The sequence below is a fragment of the Condylura cristata genome, unplaced genomic scaffold (genome assembly GCF_000260355.1).
Source record: "Condylura cristata isolate star-nosed mole 26May11 unplaced genomic scaffold, ConCri1.0 scaffold00013, whole genome shotgun sequence".
Taxonomy (NCBI): domain Eukaryota; kingdom Metazoa; phylum Chordata; class Mammalia; order Eulipotyphla; family Talpidae; genus Condylura; species Condylura cristata.
Window position 1 is genome coordinate 40744436 of NW_004567114.1, and position 24582 is coordinate 40769017.

The following is a 24582-nucleotide window of genomic DNA, read 5'->3' on the forward strand; positions in this document are numbered from 1 at the left end:
TTATATTGCTAAATTTTGGTCGCCAAACAGTCTAGCTCAGAATGGTATTCACAGCTCTGACTTTACCAGAAGAAAATGAACCCAAGTAAGAGATGAGTAAAACAAGATATATTGCAGAGTCATAACTGGCCAATTGAATACATATTAACTGTTTCTGTATAGGAAGATGAAGCTTGAATAGACACTTTACTGTCTCAATCACTGTGTCATTGCACTTCAATGACTGAGTTGAGTTTTAAATTGATACATATAACTTGCAAATTTTTATCATCTCTAATCATCCAGTAACTGGGGGTAGACACTGAAGTACAGCTATGCCATTTCAGTTATGTGTGGTTTCCTGCATATATATTGATAAATCCAATCTCTATTCAAAAAAATCTCCAATGAATCATCTGATATTCAGTTCTATTGATTCTGTAACATCCACCTGAATTCTAAGATAATTCATCCTTTTAGAGGAATAGTTTATTTTAGGTATTACATCTTCCAGTTCTTCATATTAGTTTACCATCTTTCAAGTAAAATGATAATAGGCAGAATCCTTTAATTTGGTATTAATTCCTTTATATGACTTTCAATGAGATAAAGTTTATCATTACACATTGTATAGGTAACTAGCAAAAGTAAATAATAGAGGAGAATTCATTGATTCTGTTTTAAAAAAAACTTCCCTTTGAATTCACAGATTTCCTTTGAAACTGCTTATCTTCAAAGGACTTCTAGTGTTCCCACTTTCATGATGCTTTTACAAGGCTTTGAATCAAAACAAAAATAAGACCCCCAAGAAGTTAATTATTCATTCCTCCTCCAGGATGAGATGGGTAGAATCATTGGCCACCAAGTTAGTGGCTGTGTCCATTCTTTCTCTGAAGATTGAAATTAGGGTGTCCACATAGCATCAGTGTTTATTTTTGACATGAATCTATATCTCTGTAGCTACTTTTCTCAGACCACTAAATACACCGTTGAAAAGTTTTAACTTGCTTCCTAATTTTGGACTGTAGTTCTGGATGAGTTCATTTAAAAAGATTTAACTGGAAGGAACAGTGTTACATAAAAATGAAGCTAGAATATAGAAGAGTCAGAAAATATTCTAGGCAGGCTTGCTGAGGAAAAGAAAAAGGTGCTTGTAAGAAAAAAGAGGAAAAAAATATTATGAATTCTTTCCCTGTTCAACCAGCAGATGTCATGTTTGGTTGTCAGAGCCTAAGATTATTACAAGGGAATTTCCTTAGTGTACTGTGCACATCTCACAAAGTGAATGCAAAAATGTTAAATATGACTGGTTCTAAAATAAGACATGAATTTGTGTATTTTTAATCCTAATATACATTTCTCAAATGAAAACATATTTCCTTTGTACTTTATGCAAAAGAGCTTTTGTTTTCTAAAAGCATTTTAAGAGATATAAGCAAGCTTATCTGTGTGCAAATATACTTACTCAAAAATATTCCTCATCAGTGTTTATTACTAATCATTATTCACATACTATCTGAAATTATTTTTGTCAATTCTAATGTGAAACAGTCAGCTTCAATTTTTTCCTCTAGTTTTAAGTTTCATTAATCAAAATTCAAAATAAAAATAGAACCTGTTATATTTGTTTATTTGTATCAATTATTGCATATCATCATGATTTCTGTTCTGTATCTAATTTTTTTGTCTGTTAAATAAGACATAAGAATAGTTTGTGTCTAAATTATTCTCTAATCTAATAAACAGTTATAGACATGTGGCTTATATGTAATATAAATATCTCAATACACATAAAATAATTTAAAAATTGTACTCAAAGGCTTTTTCATGATCTGCAATTAGACATAAAAATTATTGTGAAATTTGATCAACTTGGAATATTTAAATAAGCATTAGATGAAAGCTTAATTTTTTACCACCTCAAATATGGATTTTAATTTCTTAAATATGCCTTGTCTTTTATTTGAAAATTTATTGAGGTAACATTGATTTATAATGTTATATAGGTTTCAGATGTATGATATTAAAATTCAGCATCTGTATGCCCTTCCTTATGGCCACCACCTGTAGTCTAGTTTCCTTCTAAAATAGATCTGGATCAACAAATTCATAATATTCTTAAGATGGTGTTGATTTTGTATTAATTTCAGGACCAAACTGTTTTAAAACAGTCATAGAAATATGTTTTTAGATAAACAAGCAGTTCTAGAATTATGGCAGTTTACATTTACTACATGCAGCCAATTACTTTCCTGAAAGTCAACTAAAATACCAAGATTAGACTGCAGATGATATGGATATCAAATGGAATCTATACATATGCTTAAAATCTTTAAGTAATACAATAAACAATAGAAAACTGTTTATATGGTCATCTTGTGGACAACAACCCATGTGAACTCTGTAAATGGCTGTTAGACATTGAGTACTCTACAAAAGGAAAAATCAGTTTATTGAGGGAGACCATTCCACATTCATAGAGAATTGGTAGGAGGTTTCAAAGCTATGTATTCCTTCAATGGTCACTGGCATTCATCTATCATAGATGTTAAAATTTTGTCTGATTTTCTCTTGAAGTAGATTTCAACTCTTAGAAATGTCCATTTGTCCATTTTTGAGAGTTTTTTCTCACCTATACTAAATTGCCTCTAGCTGTGACTTTATTTTCTACTATTTGTAATTGAATGCATTAACTTTATTAAAAAAGTGATGCTTAGAGCAAAGACTTTTTACCCTTTATAGGTAATAAACAAAAGCAATGTCCTTCCCCTGTCTAAAAAAATTAGACTCTTACCTCCTCAATTCAGTCTACATACTGAATATATGTGTATGAATTAGAGAATACATTCTCTAACAAAAATGCATGAGGCTTATATTACTCACTTAACCGGCTATTACTTCATTTATAGTTTTTAGAAACTCATTTTAATTGTTTTTGTATTTTTACTGAAATAAAAACATAATCACATTAGTTCCAAGTTGCATCATTGTAAATCAACATGTAGATACTACATAATTTCACCATAGAAAAGCCAGTTTTACCCTTCACCATAAAATTTTCACTTAATGTTTCTATTTACTCACATTTTCAAAAATGACCCCCTGATCTTCCCAAAACTTAATCCTTTCAGAGCATTTCACAGCATTTGATGGAAATACCATCCTTATAATTTAGGCCAAAAAACATGCAGTCATCCTTGATGTTTCTTCACTTACACTGCTAATCCAATCCACAAGGAAATCCTTTAGAATATGTTTTTGAAATTTTCCAGAAACTTGATTAGATTCCAACCATATGACATTTCAGAAGCAAGGATGACTGATGGAACATATAACAGAAAGTGAGTTAAAAGGCAAGGGGAAAAAAAAAAGTTGAACTTGAATATTTTATCATTTGAATTAACACATTCTTCCTTTTATAGGAAAGGCCTATGCTCCAGAATTCTATTATGATACATACAATCCTGTATGGCAGAACAGGCACCGTGTTTATTCCTACAGTCTACAGTGGACACAAATGAATCCTGACGCAGTAGATAGGATTGTTGCCTACCGATTGGGTATTAGACAGGTAAGAAATCTAATCTGTGTTTTTTTAATTTTGTGATCTTTCATAAGGACACTGTTACTGTGATTTGTTGCTATTAATTTTTATCATTTTGTATGAATTCCAGATTATTTTTCCTATGTAAAATATAATATCACTCTGCTTAGAACTATTCTAAGTACTTAAAAATCTTGAAAAATAGTTTGTGATTTTTCCACTAAGAGAGAAGACATATGAAAATTTCCTGAACCTTTCAAAATCTGTCATCAACAGATAGGTTGTAGAAATTCTATGGCATAATTGCTATAGTATAATTAGCTATGCTACATATATATTTTTTGTTTTCTTAGCTATAAATCTTACATATTTTCATGTTGATGTTCAAACATGTATTGAATATTTTCATTTGGTTTAATATTTATGAGGAATAGAAATAATTTGCTAAAATAAGAAACAAAAAAATTATGATGTTTTGCTATAGTAGCAGAAGATCTAGGTTATGGAGAAAAATAATTTTTTTTTTTTTCAAATAAGCCACGATTGAAATCAAGTATTCTTTCTTGCCATAGATGATACTTTTAAACTTTAAATATAGGATTTTTCATTGTTTTCTGTTACACAGTATATTTTCTGAGGTGATGATATCAACATAATGGTGATTATTCTAATAAACTTCTATAATAAATGCATATTGCCTTTTTCTCTCCTAAACAGTTTTAGAACTTTTAATCAACAGACTATTTACTATAACTTGAATGTTGCTTAAATTATTTAAGAATGTGACCTAAAATATATGTTAAAGGGAATTTCTTCTCTAACGATTGGTATAATGCCTCTGATTATGAGCTACATTTCTTTCAAGGAATTATTAACAATATATGTTACTGTGCCATGATTTTAAACTCTATTTTTACTTTGAGCCTATATATCTAAGTCATTTTTCCATCTATAAAATATCTCTAGAATAGAGAGTGAAAAATACCTCCCCTTTCAAAAGCTATCATGTACTTAACTATGCAATATATATATTATACAAAATATAAATATAAGTGCTTTGTTTCTAATTCAGAAGCCATTATCACCTTATTACGTATTCTTTTTTTTTAAAAAAAAGATTTATTTATTTATGCATACAGAACTGGTTTACAGACCAGAGGTATAGGGACTGAGAAAGGATTCACCAGAGACAGAGTGGGGAGCAGAACAGGCAGATCAACAAAACACAGTGTTGAGGGGTGCTGAGGGGAGCAGAGGGTATGTCAGGAGGTCTGCCACACTATATGGTCACCTCTGGGGTGGGGATTGAATTTATGCTGAAGTGGCTTTAGCTCCTTAGTGCTGTGCTTTAACCTGCTGCACCAACAGGAAGGGCCTATTAACTTATTCTTAAAGTAAGTCAGATTAAAAACTCCCTCCTGTGTTATTAAATCCACACCTCAGTTTGATTGGTAAACTGAAGTTAGCACTGAGTCAGCTCACTGGCAACATTAGCCAAATCCTATTAAACTACTTGGTGCAGATTTAAATGTGAAGAGGAAAATGATATCAGAATTTGAGTATTGGCATATGCAGTGTTCCTAAAAATTGTTGCTATTAAGAAAATAAATGTATTGCTGAAATTTTGGTAATACTGCTTTAAAAATAATTAAGGAGAAAGCAAATGTATCATATGAAGTTAAGATATTAATGTGTAGAAAAGTTTTCTCAAAAATCTTAATGTCCTTAAGTCATACTTTTTAGGCTCAGCTAAGCAATTATTTAATCTCCTTAGACAGCTACTAGCCTCCCAATTACTTGCTTCATTTGTTGCTTAACGGGAAAGAGAAAAAGGTTATTTGAATGTCTGCTTTCCTTGGTATCTAAGGAATTGAAATCAAGCAAAACTATTTGTGAGTTATCTGAACATAACCAAATAAACAAAACAGTTAAACACTTGGCTGTAGTTTCTAATAATAAAGGATTTGAGTTTCATAACTGAATACTTCATCACTTCATACATATTTTAAACTCTGTAATGGAGATGCACAATGAATGTGACTTTTTGTTTATTATCTTTAAGAAATAGAGTATTTTATTGAATGACTTACCTTAGTTGCCCTTACCTCTGTTTTCTTATGTAATGACAAAGTGAAAAGTTTGGAATTTTATTATTGCTCACCTACTCAGTCATTGTAACTTTAAATAAATCAGCCATATATTAATTATCATATAATTACATTAATTATCTGAAAAGAATAAAATATTGTCCTCATTGTTTTCTTAAAATAAGTGTTATCAGAGAAATATATACTAGGTACCATGGAAACACGTATGGAACAATTAGTATCACAAAATAATGGATCTTAGAAATGTGATTACCAAAGCAGAGACTTATTTATTAGATTATTCAACTTTATCCTCAAATTTTCTTAATAGCTATTGTCACAAATTATCACAAATTAAGACATCACCAATAAAAAATGTACTTTTTGGTAAAATTGAATATTGGATAAATTTACTATAAATTTCATTTTAGTCATCATGTGAATATTTTGACAGTGTTATCACTTGTTTCTCCTTTGTTTAAAAAAGATTTATCATTTTATTAGTAAGCTATTACTTATTCCTTATTAAATATTTACTGTTATAAAAGTTCAAGGTAATTGAAATAATTGCAAATGTATTTACAAATAAACATATACATTGATAATTATGACTGAATTTTGCCAAGCACCTAGATTATATTGATAAAATGAAGAACAATTTCAAGACAAGGCAGTATAATTGGTTGATCATGGGGAATGATTGTTTATGCTTTAACACTATATATGAAGGAGTATTAGTGTATATGATACACTATACAAAGGCAGACTGAAAATAGTAGAATAAAATAAAATTAGAATATAGTATGTGTTTGACCTAAGACAGTTGGACAGATTTTGTTCAGAGAGGTATATAGAGAAAATATTTGGCATAGGACAACTAATTCTAGTATAGAAAAATCTTTGGTTTGGTAGCTTATACTCATTATATAGTCTTAAATCATGAGTAAAATTAAATCTTACATAGATTAATCATATTGTATCATACATAGACTAGTGAATGAGATCGTACAAAAGGCAGGGACTACAGTTAGGATCATGTTTAGAATAAGCTTGAGCAAGATTTATATTGGAGTAGTAAATAGAGAGAGGAAGAAAAATTGAATTAAAATGTTGAAATGGGAAGAATTGACTATTGATTTAATGAAAAAATTTGAAAAGGGACACCTTATGTTTGCTTATGTTTACTTTGATCTTAGGGAATATTATAGAAATCATCAGGTGTATAGAGATGAAGTGAATAAAGTATAAGTAAAATATATAGAACCTATTTTTTGAATGTTTACTTTGAATGTTTACTTTGGAAAAGAAATAGGTGGTAAAAGTAAGTTATTTCCATCTTCCAGATGAAAGGCACTGTGTATATATTCTTCATTTAGGTAAGCACTAACATTATTTCTATCAGCACTAATATCACAATGTGTCTATTATGAAGAATGAATATTGTAAATTTGAAAGACTTCAATGAGTTGTGTATAGTGGATATAGAAGCTTTGTGAAATAAGTGTACTTTGCACTAGAAAGTTTCAAGTGCTTTCTGAATCATTTTCAACATCCGTGGCCCATTGTGCAGATTTTATTGTCATCATTTAATAATACAGCTGGGAAAAAATTAATCAGAAAAATTTTATCTGTTTTCTTGACCTTACTATGTGGTACAAATGGAAAATCCCATAGGACATTATTATTAACAGAAATAAGATCTTGATTCAGCATTTGCAAGCATGCTCCTGTTTTCAAATTAAACATATTATATTTGAGTGATAGAGGAATGGAAGGAAAACAGAAGTACCTTTGTTAAGAACATGCTATGAGAATTTGGATGAGTACTCCTTTTGAATATTAAACTTATAGGTCAGAAGCATTAAGCATGAGAGCTTAAACTAGAAGTTCCAGCAAAAACTACAAAACTGAGATATAGAAAAATCTACCAATGTCATGGAAATTAAGGGAGATTATGTGCATGGGCTGTGTGCATGAGTGCAATCATGTGCAGGGATTGATGGTATTTGTACTTTAAGCAAAAGTTAACATTTTAAAACAAATTTTAAAAAAATTAAATCAGATTTTAAAATGTTATATGGATATATTAGCACATTAAACTTATTTTATGTGATAATATGAAATTTTATTTTAAAATTTTGTCATTTTATATTACCTTAAAAATCTTCCATTAAATGTTCACCTAAAATTCAGTTTTTGGTGAGAGCCCATTGAAGCTTGTACCACACTATCTATTAAGTTTTCCTCTTGGAAGGAGAACATATCATTCTATTTATCTTTTCTTCACCAAAATGAACTCCATGACTTAATTTGAGATTGACAGGGCAAACAAGTGCTTTCCTGCATAAACCTATAAGGAAATAAAGGCAGCATATACTTGGGAGGGGCTCAAATTATTATTAGGATCTCTCTTGCTGGCCAGCAATAGCTTATTGGTTAGACTGTGATACTGCTAATTTTCTGCTGCAACAATAACATCAGACAGCTCTATTTCTTATGTTTGTCTGTAAAATACTAAAAGAATAAGAGTAAAGATTTGATTATAAACTTGTACCATTTATTTCAAATGAGATTGTAAAGAACTCCACAATTTATAGGGGCTTACAAATGTTTTGAAGGACTAAATGAGTCAATACATAAATGATTAAGTGTGCACCTCTGTATAACTATGATCTATGTAAAAGAACAATAATATCTGACACACACTCCTGTACATAATTCACCAAAATCTTTATAGTCTTTGACTTACCTTTGGTAATTAGATTTTGCACAATGGTATATGTCTAAAAATAAGAAGTGAACTAGACAGAAAAAGTTCATAGAGCATATATCCTGGTAAAAACCAGAGGAAAAAAGAAATGAATAGATAAGTCATTTTCAAATTGATTAATACTATATTAAAAAATAAAACAGAGATAGAAGGAAAATTGGCACTGTTAAAATTCATTCTCTATTCAGAGACTTTCATGAAAATTTGAGAAGGTAGGAAAAGCCCCTTCTTTACTTTCCCACATGGACATCATTTTGTGAAATTTTTCAAACCATGTACATAGGACGAGGGCTGGGATTTCAATGTAGGGGAAGGGAAAAAAACTAAGGTTGGATTATCAATATTAAGTCCATTAGCTAAAATGAAACAATAATAACCTCCTGAATTTGTCATTTTAGTTATTAAAAACTAAACAAAATAAGGTAATTGAGCCAAAAAATTAAGTGACTTATAAATCTTAATGTGTTCAGGAATAAAGAAATAAATCTGAGTTTAAAATTGAAGATTTTGAAGGAATATTATGATCAATACGTATGTAAAAGCCTACCAACAATTTGAAAATTGGTTATTTGCACAGGAACAAATAGCCAGTTAGAGAAACCTATGAGTATCATTGTGTTTAAGAGTTACCTGGATGGGGATGACAAATTCTGCTTTCAAGGAAATTGAGGCTCCTAATGTTTCAATTATAAATTAATTTCCTTATTAAGTAGTTATTTTGAATTTGTGTTCCAGTAATTACACATTTTAATTGAAATAGAATGACCCTAAATGACAACTAAGAACTCACCAGGTATTAAACTGTCAAGAGGCTAACCCAGGAGACAAAAAATCAAACTGATAAAGAAATGTTGCCCAAGGAAGCTTGTATAACTCTAAGAAATCAAATATAAAGTCTTATCTATTTTCCACTTCCAGACTTCTCAATCCATTGCAAGTGCCATTTTTAAATGTTTAGTTGCTGAAATTCTTTCATCAAAGATGTTTTTTTTTTTTTATAATGGAAACATTGGTTTACAACACTGTATGATTCCCAAATATACCATAACCCTCTTCAAGTGTATGTTGCCACACCATATCTGCCATTGAGGTCCAAGTCATCCTCCAACATAGTCTAGTGTGTCTCCCACACATGCCCTCTGAAGTAGACCTGTTTTATGGTCAGATTCCTACAGCTTGTCTTTGGTTTGATATTGTCTGACTTTTTGTTTTGTTCTTTATATTCCATCTATGAGAGACACCATCTGGTACTTGTCTTTCTTTTTTTGACTTATTTTTTGCTTAGCATAATCCCCTCCAGTTCCATCCATGTTGTCACACATGGCAAGTTCATTTTTTATTTATACCTGAGTAGTATACCATAGTTTGTGTGCATGTGTGGTGTGTCTGTGTGAGTGTGTGACATCTTAACACTTCATCTACTCTGGACCATCTAGTTGTTTCTATAAATTGACAATTATAAATAGTGCTTCAATGAGCATAAGAGTGCATAGGACTTTTTGAGTTTTCCAATCTTGGGTAGAGACTTAGGAATGGTTTGATTGGATAATATAGTACATCTAATATTAATATTTTGAGAAACATCATACTGTTTCCTTAGGGTTTGTGCCAATGCCCAACCCATCAACCATGTAGGAGGTTTCCTTTTTTTCCACATCCTCATCAATATTTGTTGCTCCTGGACAATATTGGACCAATACCAATATTGATATTGGTCATTCTGACAGATGTGTTTCATTGTGGTTTTGATTTGCATTTCCCTGATGATAACTAATGATGAACATTTTCCATGCATCCACTGATATACAGTATCTTTTTTTTTAATATGTGTGTAATTAGGTGAAATCTTATTGAATCACTATACTAACCTAGGTAAGATGACCAATTTAACAATGTTAATTCTACAGTAATAGTAGCATCTTGTGATTTTTGATAAGATATATGAAAGAAAATTTTAGCACTCGTAAAGTTTCCCCTTTTTATCAAATGCATATTTGAGCTCATCTTTGTTTATAAAGTGATTTGAATTGAATTTGTGTGCCCCCAAAGTTATTTTTGTCATTAACAATTTTATTGAAAAAGGTCACAATAGGGTTACTTTAAAAAAAAAACTTACTTTTAAAAAATAGAAGACTGGGCCCTCCCTGGTGGCGCAGCGGGTTAAAGCACAGCACTAAGAAGCTAAAGCCACTTCCGCATGAGTTCGATCCCCACCTGCCCCGGAGGTGACCACATGGCGCTGCAGACCTCTCCTGGCCCACCCGCTGCTCCCCTCAGCAGTGTACTTCATCGATCTGCCTGTTCTGCTCCCCACTCTGTCCCTGGTGAATCCTCTCACCCTCTGCATCTCTGGCCTGTACCCCAGTTCTGTATGAATAAATAAACAAATCTTTAAAAAAAAAAAAGAAGCTCTTTAAAAAAAAAAAAAATAGAAGACTCAGTTTTCCTGTCAATGCCTACACTCATGGATGGGGTGTTTACTAAAATTTTTTAGGACTTTATCAATATGTATATTTTATATTTTACCTGAAATCCTATTTGCACATTATATAGTTAATGGTTGTCAGAGATGTAAGTTTACTGTAAGTAATTTTATAACCATTGGTTAAATTTACCTGTGGCTCTATTTAGAGAGATTTTTGTTTGTCTTTGTTATTTTTCAGTGAATTCAGAAAGCATGATTTTTTTAAAGATTTATTTATTTATGCATACAGACCTGGGGTACAGACCAGAGGTTTAGGAGTGGTGAGTGGGCTCACCAGAGACAGAGTGGGGAGCAGAACAGGCCCACTGACAAGCACACTGCTGAGGGGAGGAGCTGGCAAGTCAGGAGAGGTCTGTGTGGGCGGGCGGAGATAGAACTCATGCTGAAGTGGCTTTAGCTTCTTCTTAATGCTGTGTTTTAACCTGCGACGCCACCAGGGAGGTCCCTGAACACATAATTTTTAAAATTGTTGTCATCATAAGTTGTCCTCCATGCTTTTGAGTGCTTCATTGTTTTGTCACAAATTCAGTAGCCCTGTTGCCTTTAAAAGCAGCTACCAATAAAGCACTTGTGAGTCATTGCATTTTAGTAATATTGTGTAGAAGCAGATAACTTGATACATGTTAGTATCAGAAATATCATACACTTGTCTGTTTTAGTTTACCTACATATTTTCTGTTTTCAAATTTTATGTGGTTTAGTATGTATATACATAATGACACAAAACTAGTATCAATAAATATATTGAGATAGTTTTCATGCAAACTCAAAGAAATATAAATTAAAATATAAAATGGATTTGGGACTATGATGAGTATATTGGCCAAGTGAAGAAATAAAATTTTTTTCTATTTTATTTATGTTCATAGAAATGTTAGTACTTAGCATTTTAACATGGAGTTCCAGAAGCCCTACCTGCTGAAAGGTAGCTTTCCCACTCTTAAGACTGCACCACTAGAAATTGCTTGAAAATCTGAAATTTTTTCTATAATTATTTATCTTCTTATATAAAGTTAGTCCTCCAGAAAAAGTGAAACCTAGTCTTTTTTTGTATAAGTGAAAATCTGAGCAACTGATTGCATAATAATTAATAGATAATGGTCTTATGAGTGAAATGAGATAAAGACAATAAAGTAGGTGTAGAGAGGAGTCTTCTGGGAAATCAAAAATTTGCCTGATTGCTTTGCATAGGCTACTCCTGAATGTTTCATTAATACTGTTTTATTAGAGCTGTGACTTATCTTCTATATGTCCCCATATCTGCTGTGATTCACATTTATTTCCAATGTTTCCACATAGACTACCCTGGTAATACCACTTCAGAGGTTAGCATGAAGACAATGTAACAATGCAAGTGTAAACTTTCTATGAAAGAAGGATATTGAGATCCTAAAGTAGATGTATTGAAGAACTCATGTGAGTCCAGAGTTTATATTCAAATTTCATCCTCAGATGTTTAATTGTATTTGAGATAGATATGTGTTTTTCATTATTTATGAAAATACTGACTACTTAAAAGAAAGCATGTTAATATAAATTGTTGAAACATCTTGAGTTGATTATTGGAGACATCAAAAATATTTGAGGACAATAAGTTTCAATTTCTTCCAGTGCTTTTAGTATGTTCAAACAATAATGAATACTTTTCTTCTCGATTACCCATCTGTGAATTGTATTAGACACATCAAAGTACTTAGTTTGCGTCACTAAACTATGTATATGTCAATATATTCTCTTATGGATTAGACTCAATTTTCAAAATTAGCAATTATTATTAATGCTAGTAATAATAATAGCACTTCTGTGATTTTGATAAAATATATCAAAGAAAATTTTACTACTCATAAATTCTTTTTTTAACAAATGTGTATTTTAAAAACAGCTGTTTTTCAACGTGATTTGAATTGATCTACATTAATATTTTATTATTCCTTTTTAGTTAATATGAAATTATTTTATAATATAGTTTAGATTTGGTAATAGTGCTTAAATGAACACATATACACATGCATACAAGCAACAGTCAAGAAACTGCTATCAACAATGGCTTTTACTATCATTTCAAATTCAAAAATTATTGCTTGGAAACCAGTCTATTGTAGTAAATAGACAACTAGTATATGGTTAATGACTAAAACCACAACACAAGATAAAATAGGAACATTGTATGTAGTACGATAAGCATTACAATATGTCATATAATGCAAAAAAGTTATATAAGTTATATATCTGTGTGTGTGTGTATATATATATGTATATTAAACTAACATTAATTTCTACTAAGTTAAAAAAAATGGAAATTACATAGGTTATCTGGAGGCTCTATTATGGAGGTAAGGAAGGGACTCTTGTCAAGAGAAAAGAATGATGTCATACCCTGAGAAAAGTATAACATTTGATTCTTTGATCAAATTTCAAAAATAAATGTTTGAAACATCAAAATAACTTTTTTATTTTAGTTTAAGGAAATGACAAAGAATATAATTTTCAGTTTTATTTGTAAAAGTTATGAGGCTAACTCTACCCTAAAAATAAAATTAAAAGGATCTATTTCTTGACATTTTATGGTGAAGTTCACTCAAATAGGAACTAAATCATACAGCCAAAAGGTGAAAGATTGATTAATTTGTATATTTAGCTAGATCCATGCTACTGAATGCTTAGAGATCGCAGCAAATGATATATTACCATACAAAATAGAGTAAATTTTGAGGAAAAATGCACTTTTTATCTTGCAATAAAATACTAGATATAATTATCTAAAGCAGATTATCTTTCTTTCTTAGTTGATAGGATGAGGACATTATGGCCTTATATGGAGGAATAAAGAAAGCTGAATGGAGGAAATAAACTTCTGTTGTAACCGTTATAGTGTAAACACTACATCAACATAAAAGCACACATACTTTGGTGCAGTTCCTTTGGAAAAAAGAAAATCATAAGTGTAGAAAAATTCCTTTTATTATTAAAAAAACACTATTTTGGGAGATAATTATGCATTCAGTCAGTATAACTTCTATATATTTAAACACAGGTTGAAAAAACATATGAATGACAGCTGTTGAATAATTTATCTCATAAATAAATAAAACAAATAAAACAAACTAACAAATCACAACAAAAATAAATCTTAAATTCTATGAAAAATATTTTGTTTGTCAGAGTAAAAGGAAGAGAGGGAGGGTTGGGAGGAAGGGGTGAAAGGATCCATTTGATAATTTAAGTTGCAGTAAAACTTTGGTGGTGGACAAGGTGAGGCTTATATACACATAAAGATGAAGATTTACCCCCCACACACATTTTGTATAGTTTAGTAATTTCATATAATTTTATTTTTGAAAGAGTAACATTGCATTTTAACACTACCTAAGTTTTACCTACCTGCATTATTGAAAAATAACCTTAATTAAAACTTTGCTTAACTTATTGTTTGGTTCCTTGACTACTCATTTACTCATTTTTTTCAAAAGCATTATTTTCAGAACATTTTGAAGATTAAGTTGATTTTTTTCTGGAAATGTAAAGGCATATAAGTTATTGATATGAGTATGATGTTAACTTAAAATAATATTTAAGTATAGACATACTTCAAAAGAGAATAACATTAGTTTATATAAAATTTATAGAATATATATTGAATAAATAGTAATAAAATATATTAGCAAATTATATAAATAGATATGAATTTTATAGATAGCTAAATATATAATCACTTATGAATTTTCTGAAAATATTTAAATACTCCCTAATGAATATTGGCTGCTTTATTTGCCAAATACATTTGTTCTATTTGGGGAGAGGGGCCATATATATAAAAAAAGACTTACCGCTAAAAACTATTTCAGTATTTGTTAATGAAAAACTGTAGAATAACTTTAGTATTTGTCTCCTAAATTGGGAGCTAGTTTCATGTTTTAGAAATGTTTCTTTTCACAAATCTATAGTTGAGTTGCATACTCATTTCTTAGAATGTTAAATGTTGGTATCTATTTGAGGCAAAATGGTTGGAGATAGAAGGGACACTGCTGAGTGAAATAAGTTAGAAGGAAAAAGAAAAATACTATATGGTGTTACTTATATGTGGAATGTAGAGAAACCAAATTTATGGTCAGATAAAGCCAAGTTCAAAAACTATCTCTTAAAAACTGACTATAAAATAGAGACATTCAGAGAAGAGAGAATGGGAAGGAGTGGGAAAACTAATTTAGGAAAAAGATGGTGACTAAACTGATTAGTTCCAATTTATTAAGGTTAGGATCTATAAGAATTAATTTTGGGCCCAAGGTTTCCTTTCATTTGCTGTTCCCAGAATGGAAAGAAAATAATTATGTGGTGTTATTTCCAAACTTCATAGAAAGCCAGTTTTTCTTCCACAAATATTTATCATTTATCAATGATTATTTTTACTGTTATACATGGTCTCTTTGGTGATTTTCATTGTTATTGTTTTAGTTTAACAGATGAGAGTAATAAATCGTTGAAAGGATATGCTAGTAATACATACAAATTATTTCCTGAGGCAATCTGAAAAGCCCTGTCATTGAATGATTTATGTAACAGTTATGAGCACAAAATTCAGCCCAACCATAATGTACATTCACAGGAGAGCCAAAATACAATTCAAAAGCAAATCTTAAGTTTCTTAAGCTGTCAAAACTCAAAAAACCAAGAACTGTTTGACAAATCCTCCTTCTAAAAATACATCCATTATCTTAGTCTCACTCATTAATATTTAATACAATTCAACCTAATTAGGCCTTCCCTAAAGTAAAAATTCTTTAACACTCTTCTTTGGGACATGAATAAAGTTGACATTGGTTAGGAAAACTTGTGAAAGCAATACTTTAGATATAATAAAGTAATTGAGAACAGTAAACTTAAGAAGCTCACCTTAAAATTGGATAATATTGGATCCCTGTACCGTCTGTTACTTAATACCAGGCATATGAAATGAAAAAGTGTATTGATTCTAAAGTTTCAGTTCCCTAGAATGAGAGGGTAAGGAAAATAATAATAAACTTATTAGACTTTTATAAAGGTTCAATGAAAAGTAATGTGCTGGGTACAATGTTAGCAATAAGAGATCTTCAAAGTGCTAGTGACAATTACATTTTTCTTAGTAGAAAAAAAAATCTTTGGTTGAATATTCATAACTTTCATTTCATGCTGCAATTCCATAATTTCTTTCTGTGGAAGAAAAAGCAACTACAATTTTAAAGATCTGTCTGTGTGGCAGATGCCAAATTAAGGGTCATACCAAACAGAAGTCATTAGTTAGGTATCCCTCTGGTTGGGGGAGTTAGCATGATTTGTACTAAAATCACAGAGATTTGTTAATAAATGCCATTACTTTTTTAACTGCAATGCAAAAAACTCATCATTCAATTATAGCAGAATATATACTAAAAATATACAAGAATTTTAATTATAGTATTGAGGTATGAATGTACTTGAACTACATTTTATGTTTAAATGAATATCATATTTTCTCCTCAAAAGAAACTTGGACTCTATTTTTTAACAGCATTATCACTTTAGTCTTGAAAATTCATGTTTCCCATAATGGAAATTTCCCCACAGAGAGGGATCTGTTAACAGAGGCACGATCACAGTAACTTTTTTTTTTTTTTTTTAAGCCAGAGCAACCCATCTTTAGTTCTGCTACATAATAATATATTTACTTGTTTCATTTGAGATATTCATTTGAACTTTTATCGATGTTCATACATTGATTCATTTTAAGCTTTAAAATGTTTTATTATAATTATAGTATAAAAAGAAAAGTATACCAAAAAATGTTCAATAATCTGGGAATGCTTTGGGTGATGAAATCGTAGTTATAAGAATGTAAGAATTCTATGTAATTTTGTCCTTTAGACCAAAGAAACTATTCTTTACAAACTGGAAAAAAGACCATTAATTTTCGAATAAAACTTATCTAAACTTTACCTTAATGTGTTCTATCACATATAAAATTTTTAAACTCTATCAAATCATGAACTATATTACTTAATATAAATTCCAAAATCCTGATTACATGCATTGTAATCATTGTAAACATCATTGAAGTTATTACTGAATAATGAGTAATTCTAGAAAGCAGAAAATATCATGTATTTTATACTCTTAAGCTAAGATAAATGTGTTCTGCAAAGGTAAAAATAAAGTTTTCCTGGAACATTCCCTAAGCCAAGTGTTAGCAATTCCCTTTCAAATGCCATGGATGTTACAAAATATTTAAAATGTTCATGCAAGAGGCAAGGAAAAAAAGTTGGCTAGGTTCATTGAACGTTCAATTTGTTCTGTATATATTCTGTGGTTCCATACTTATTCATTTTATCTTTATATTATTTTTGCAGATGTTTTTACTTTTAAAACCAATTATTCTACATGTTTTACTAGCATCAGTAAAGTGTAATAATGTGGACACAACTTAAATGTAATATTAACTACTTCATTGAAATTGAATAATAAAAATGCTTTGAAAGATCATGAAACAACCAGTCAATAAGTATCAGCTATACTTAAAACATTTTCTTGTAACTCTGTTAATATATTTTAAACAAACACATTTAGAATGTGAAGTCACATTAAAAAAAAACATATTTAAGAATATCAGAAACATAGTCTTTATTTTCAAACCCTCCACTAAAACTTTAGCTGTTACAGAAACATTCATTTTTTTTAGGCAGTCAACATATTCTTTTTAATACAAGGTTCTATTCTAATAGTTATCCTAGTTTTTCCTGTAACTACATTTTTAACTTTAAGTTAGAACACCATTAAGGTATTGAGGAAGTTTCAGGCTTTAATTTTCTTCTCCATCTGTTTTTTTCCATTTCTGTGATCACTGAGTATGAATGTTTAATTTGATTTTCACTGGAAACTTTGTTATATGTGTCTAATGTTTAGTTCTCATTTTCAGAATCATCCTTGATATACATTTGCAAGGTCTTCATTTACATAACTGTGATGTTTATCAGAGGCTCTGCTTGTGTTTGCAGTTACATCAGTTCAGAAGGCAATACTGGACTAAGGTAGAAAAGGGAAGAAAATTTACCACATGCCTGAAGGGCTAAAACAGTCACTAAAGTTGTGGATCCACTCAGTACTTTCTTTGAATGTCATATTATTCTTTGGTATTATTATCACATAAGTATCCTAATTAGGACTATAAATTAGAAGAACTACAGTGAATAACTTACAAGACATTCAAAGGAAAATGCAGACTGACACTAATTTATTATGTGAGTTAAAATTATGTGATTGTAAAAGGCAGTTTGGAATATGAAATATTAAAAGATGTATTTTTTAAATATTCCAATAATTCTCTGTGTCAGCTTTTCCATAATTATTTAAAATTACAGTAGAGTAGGTTGAGGTATATGGTCCAAAAGTATGAAGACCAACACTCTACCATAAAACTAAAAGGATGGTAAATGATAAATATATTTCATAAAAATATAAGCAGAAACAAGAACGTTGAAAGCTATGGTTTCAGATTAGAGTTCATAGCAGTGAAGATAGGCAGGAGGTGGTTGTGGGAATAAGTGTTGTGTCCCAAAGTCTTTATTTATGTCAGGAAAATAAACAATGAGAAATTCCATTGTGAATCCACATGAGAAATAGTTTAGTAAATGTGAGAGAAGAGCAATAGAGAAAGTCACCTACCATCCAGTTGAGTAGGGAAGATCTGGCTTACTTCCCAGCATGTAGCCCAGGACTGTGAGTCTTCCCCACATACTCTGGACCCTGCCTGGGGGACCCTGATGTAGCCTCACAGTCCAGACTGGTCAGATTTTCAGTCTCTGGCCTGTCTAGTATGCACTCGAGGGCAAGAGTCAAGATTCACCAAACCCCATAAAAGGCAGAGATAATGTTATTAGCCTGTGTAAGATTGGCTAAGAAAGATGCAGAGGGACTAGAATTGCTAACTAAGCAATTTCAAAGTAGTTGTCAAAGTCGGTAAAAGATAGAAGCAATCTCTGGCACGACAAGGCAAGTAAGATCAGAGGATGTTGACTAAATTTGTGGAATTGCCAGTATGAAAAAGAGGATATTCCAAGTGTAGGCATTGCCAGGGGCTCATATGCCTCCTCTGATCCAAGTCTATACTTCTTAAGCAGTGCTGAGCATTCAAAGTGCGTCTAAAACCTAGGTTTATCAAGTTCAGGTCATGAACATACTGAGTTCATCTCACTTGGCAAGAATAATTTTTCTCTCACTAGATACGAGTTAAATAAAATTAGAGTTTAGGTAATGAATATTTATTTTCAGAAGGAAGTTGGTACTTATAAAAGTAATGCTTTATTTTATTGCTACTAAATGTAACTTTCTAATATGCTTCAATTTCATGCTCATTCCATGTATAATTCTTTTGAACTTTATTCTTTGGAGTCAGAATTTCCAGTTATTATTTACATTGAAGATATATAACTTGTTCAGAAAAAATCACAGTCTATTACTTATTCAAATAGTGTAATTAATAGTTGTTTATATTAATATATGCCTATGATGTGATTATGTGATCAGATTAACACAACACAATTATTGTTTATGCACAGTTCTTTTTACTTCTTTGTTGGTATTTTATGTCTCTTTGCTGCGCTGTGACTACTGTTATAGTTGTTACTACTACCAATATAATACAAAAGGAACTTTTAATCATGCATCCTATCACCAGCTAACACAGCTCTTCTTACTTTGCATCACCTCAATAAATTTATATATTTCATATAGCTGCAGTAATTGTGTTTGCATTTTGCATTCTGTTACTTTAACTTGAAAAGGTTTCTGACAGATTTTCATTTTCCAGTCTTCAAAATTATGGTGTATTTTTTACTAATGAACCATAATCATTTAAATCACTATAATAAGTCTGTAATTCATATCCCTAAAAAGTAGTATTTAATATTTTATGATTAAATATGAAATTAAAACATACATAAATATATACACCCCTTACTTATGCTCATTTATTTATGAGAATTTTTTCAACTTAAACGATTTGTATCATTCTTGCTGTAATTGAATTTTGCCAAATCAAACTAAAACAAACCACAAGGTCACTATTTTCAGAAAGACTGCATTGCTCTAGTCCCACTTAGTTCTAAGATAGCTCCAGAATGCACCTTTGTAATGTCCATATTTGGAATCTTTTGATATGGTTATTGAATATGCTAATTATTAATATCAACTTACCAGCTTTTAGGCAATACATTGTTTAGCAGCTTTATTGTTTGTCCTTTACTAAGTTTGATCAAAATCAATGTGTCTATTGTCGCTACAGCTTTTGATTAAAATTTAACATCAATTTATGTTTTTTATTATCTATTTACTATTATCTGATATACATTGAGAAACAGGATACTATGACAATAGAAATGTAGTGAAAATCAGACATGAGAGTGCAAAAAAAACATACTTCAAAGTCAGATGTTGATGTGATCTGTTGCAGGGCTAGTCATAAACCAATCTATCAAAACCTTCAAGCTAGTTTTCAGGAAAAGTTAATTTTCTTTGAGTTACATATGAAGAAAAAGAATATAAGCTTCCAACAAGGAATGGTAGATAAAAACCATTAAATATATGTATATCTAAAGAATACACTGTAATTTCTAAAGGTGTTAATTTCATAAACAAAGTATGAACATGAAATATATGTTTCCAGGCTGCTGAAAAAATTACTTTGGGCCAGAAAAATTCCAACGGAGGGTGAAAAAGGTGTGATCTTCTACCTCTAAGTTATGTACAGCATTCTAAAAGCAACATTACCTCAAAAAAAAAAAAAAAGGGAGACTCAAGTTTGTAGTAATAACAGAAGAGTCATTAATGTAATTAAATGAATAAATGTTATTTATAGAAAATCTAAATAAAGTATCCTTAATATCATGTTATTCATTATTTCTGTATTTCTCAAATAACACCCAGTATTATTATTTAAAATAATAGCATCTTAAAATTCATTTCACTTTCAGTTGCAGCTAGAAGACTTCAAATATCAGAATGTTTACTTTGCTGTTTACACTCTGTGGATAACGATGAATAGATGATCTAGTGTCTATAATACCTGGCTCTTTTAAGCCAACTTTATTCTAATGAGCAGTGTAAACACAAATACAAGTTTCCTATAAAGTGAATACATCAATGTTTCTCTTAACATGTTTACATCAAATTAAATGGGGCAAATATGCATATATATTGATTTTAATTGGCCTGCTTATTCTTTCCTTTTAGCTTAACCAGTATCTTTCAGTGGAATTTATTATAATGCTGAAAAAGGTTTGCAGCCCAACAGGAAAAGGAAGAGATGACATCTTTTTTCTCTCTTTCACATTTCAAAGTCTATTATAACCTTCAGCTTCAAAGAAATAATTTTGTTCCTTTTAAAATAAAAACAAATTAATATGTCTTTTCTTCCTGAGGCTTTTCAACAATACCCTTTTAATTATTCTCTGTGGTAAAAACAGCAAACCACAGATTTTAGAAATATAACTCATTTGTAGGTTTTCAAGCTTACCCTCTGAATCATATTAAAGGAACATGTCTCCTAATAAACTAAATAAGTAAAATGGAACATTTTTTAAAAATTGAAATGATAATTTTTAACACTTAACTTCCATATCTACATGCACTTATGAGTATGTTCTGGGAATTTCATCTATAGTCATAGTTAATGAAGTCCTGCATTTTCTGAGGAGTTTATTGCATTACCTCCCAAATGGTAGATTGATAACTGCTTTTATTTTTGTATATGTGCAAATGTTGCATTTAGTTTTCTATTACTCCATTTTGCACAGCTCACTAAGATACAATATGAAGTATTTAATTGCTTATTTCTCAACTGCTGAAGTATAGACTTTCATTACAACTTTAAATTAAAAACTTAGAAACAGAGTTATTGCTTTCTTAATACATGTATGAAGTTAGGATCTTTGAAGTCTGTAATTAGTAACAACATCAATGGATCTGCCAACTAAAATTACTTTGAGTAAAACATTTCATTAAACAATATAATACTTGCAGTCTCCCCTCGGGATGTACTAAAAATATTGAGTGGTATTAAAACTAAATTAACATCTAGAAATGTATACCTTGATTAAACATATGTATCTTTTGGTAATAGTAAGGCATCATTCTGTGTGTATGTATACATGTGTGTCTGTGTGCACATACATGCATACACACAGACACACATGCATGTATATATAATATAGTAGTATATAATATAGTATATATAATATAGTAGTTTCAATGACTTGAACTACTTTTATGAAATACTTTTTACCTTTAATTCGTGCATATAATTGAAAAATCTATCGACAATGAAATGAATTTCCATTTGTGCTATATTATTTTTATAGGATTTCTGAGTTCCAGAATGGATAGATTTTTTTTTTTTTTACTACCTAATATCAGCTATGACAACTACAGGTCTAGATGTATAATTGGGTTTTATGTCCATTTTTACCAGTGTCTATAACTTAAATAATTTTTGTGTGATTTCCTCACTCTTGCCTTACCCATCTGACTTGAATCTTAAACTCTATATCTATGATATTCTGCATTTCTTTACACTATAATCCATATGTATGTAACTCTCTTCATAATGTACATTTTGAATTTAAATTTTATGTCTACTTCAAAATTAATTTTAGCTAAATATTGCTTTTGTGAATTTAGGGCGATGTTTGTAATTTAGGTTCATTTTATCATGCTATATTTTGTATTCCATTTTATGAAGAGTGTACAATTTTATTATTCTGTCTCCTATGGATTGATATATAGATCATTTTCTGTACCTTCTATGCCATGAGTATCCCTGTGTAAGAGTTTATTCTCACTGAAAGAGTCTGTTCTCATTGTAACAGTAACAGTTTATACTGTTCTCATAGTAACATTATTTTTATTGTAAAATTACTTTCCATACAGCAATTTACATACTCATCAAGTTATGTTTTTAGAGACAGTTCCCTGATCGCTTGCCTTTTGCATATCATGCTTTCAGAGACACTGTGTTTTATTCTAGTCTGTCTTTCCAAGGTCATTTGCATTGCAAACATCTTTAGTATATAAAGCTAGTGTCTCCTTCTGGAGCAGAGAGAAGATCTGATTAATGTCCAGTATAATAAATATAAAGTCTCCCTTATGGGTAGTGATCAAATCTGTTTGGTTACTGTCAATTATAAAACCCTTAGATGTTAAGCTCAGGGTCTTAAGTTCAGGATCTCTGGCAGGTGCAAAATCCCGAGTGCCCTGATCACCTCTGTGGGACTTAGAAGAGGAGAACCAATGCAAACTCAAAGCATATATTACCTGCTGTGTCCTTTTCTTTGACCCAGTATTCTCTGAGCTTCTCATAAGATACAGGCACTCTGTTAGCTTATATGTAAATAGACCCTTACCCATTGAATCCCACACTGGTTGTCATATATAAAAACTTTCATTATTTTGTTTACGTGATGGTAGGGGAAAGTTTTGTGGGTTTAATTTCCATTTCCTGGATATATGCTGAAGCTGAATTTCTTCTTCAATTATTAATTTAGTTTTCCTCATATGAAATCTGGTTTTATTTTGATGTTGAATTCTCTTTCTGATTTTGTTGTACAAATTTTAAGGTGTGGAATCCTGCATTTCTATATCATTTGCAGTCTTGTAATTTGATGTTATCATAATAAAAGGAATAACATAATAGTTAGTGGTTTTAATACTTCTTCAGTTATATGTGGAATAATCCAGTTGCTATATTCTAATGTCTTCTTCACTTCTTTGATTATTTCCCTGTTTAAAAGTAACCACAGTGAAAATAAATAATTATACAAATATTTACATTTTAATGTTAATTCCAAATTTAAGATTGGCAAATTTATAAATCATTTCCTTTTCTAATTATGTTTTTCTGTTCTATTTAATAATAAATAGGCCATCAGAATTCTTTTTTTTTCCTGAATGATTTAAGTCTTTCCTTTTAGTTATTTGATCATGCTGAGTATGACATTTCTATGTAATTAATGAGAAAGGGATCAAATTCATGTTTCTCTATATATACATAAGTTATTGAACTTATCTTCTCCTGCTTCCTATGTAAACAACCCTGCAAATATATGTAGTTTCTATTCTATTTGGTTTGTTTGTTTAGTCTTGTGCTAATAGCACATATATAGAATTTTCATCTCTTTTAATCTTCATATATAGCAGGCAAGATATTTGATTATGACTAACCTATGTTCAGAAAACAGACAAATGCATAAACATAATGAATATTGTTATCTACATATAGAGCATGTGTATACAGTTATGTAGAAACTGTGTATGTGTTTGTATGTAAGTATTTGGTAAAAATATAAAGAAAATGGAAATTCAAAGTAATATTAAGTATCCTGCACACATTGCTTTTCTTTCAGCTATTCACCAACCCAATAAACTTGTACTTTGAATCTTAGTTTCTTAGTGGTGAGTCAAACAAGATGAAAACCCAAAACCTGTTCAAGAAAGGATTCATCTCCACTTTAACCTGTAACATGAAAGGGTTTCATAATCAAAGTGGAAGTTGAACATAATGTTGATATCCTTAATAACATATCAGAAACAAGGTTACATCTGTAAAAGAATATATCATTGTCCTAGGTCCCAAAGGACCCAAGTAGTGTTGTTAGCCACATGAGCACTAACACACAGATGAAAATAACCAAGTAGAGGTAGCAGAAAAGTGCCATGA

At 30.4% G+C, this 24582-nt stretch overlaps 1 protein-coding gene across 2 annotated transcripts in view; it reads left to right on the forward strand.

Annotated features, from left to right (window-relative positions):
* Positions 1-24582, forward strand: part of MDGA2 (MAM domain containing glycosylphosphatidylinositol anchor 2) — a 663419-nt gene that overhangs the window by 609047 nt on the left and 29790 nt on the right. For both annotated transcript variants that reach the window (XM_004681901.2, XM_012724471.1), the window contains one exon: positions 3402-3550. In XM_004681901.2, coding sequence (XP_004681958.1) covers positions 3402-3550 — 149 coding nt within the window. The remainder of the gene's footprint in view (positions 1-3401; positions 3551-24582) is intronic.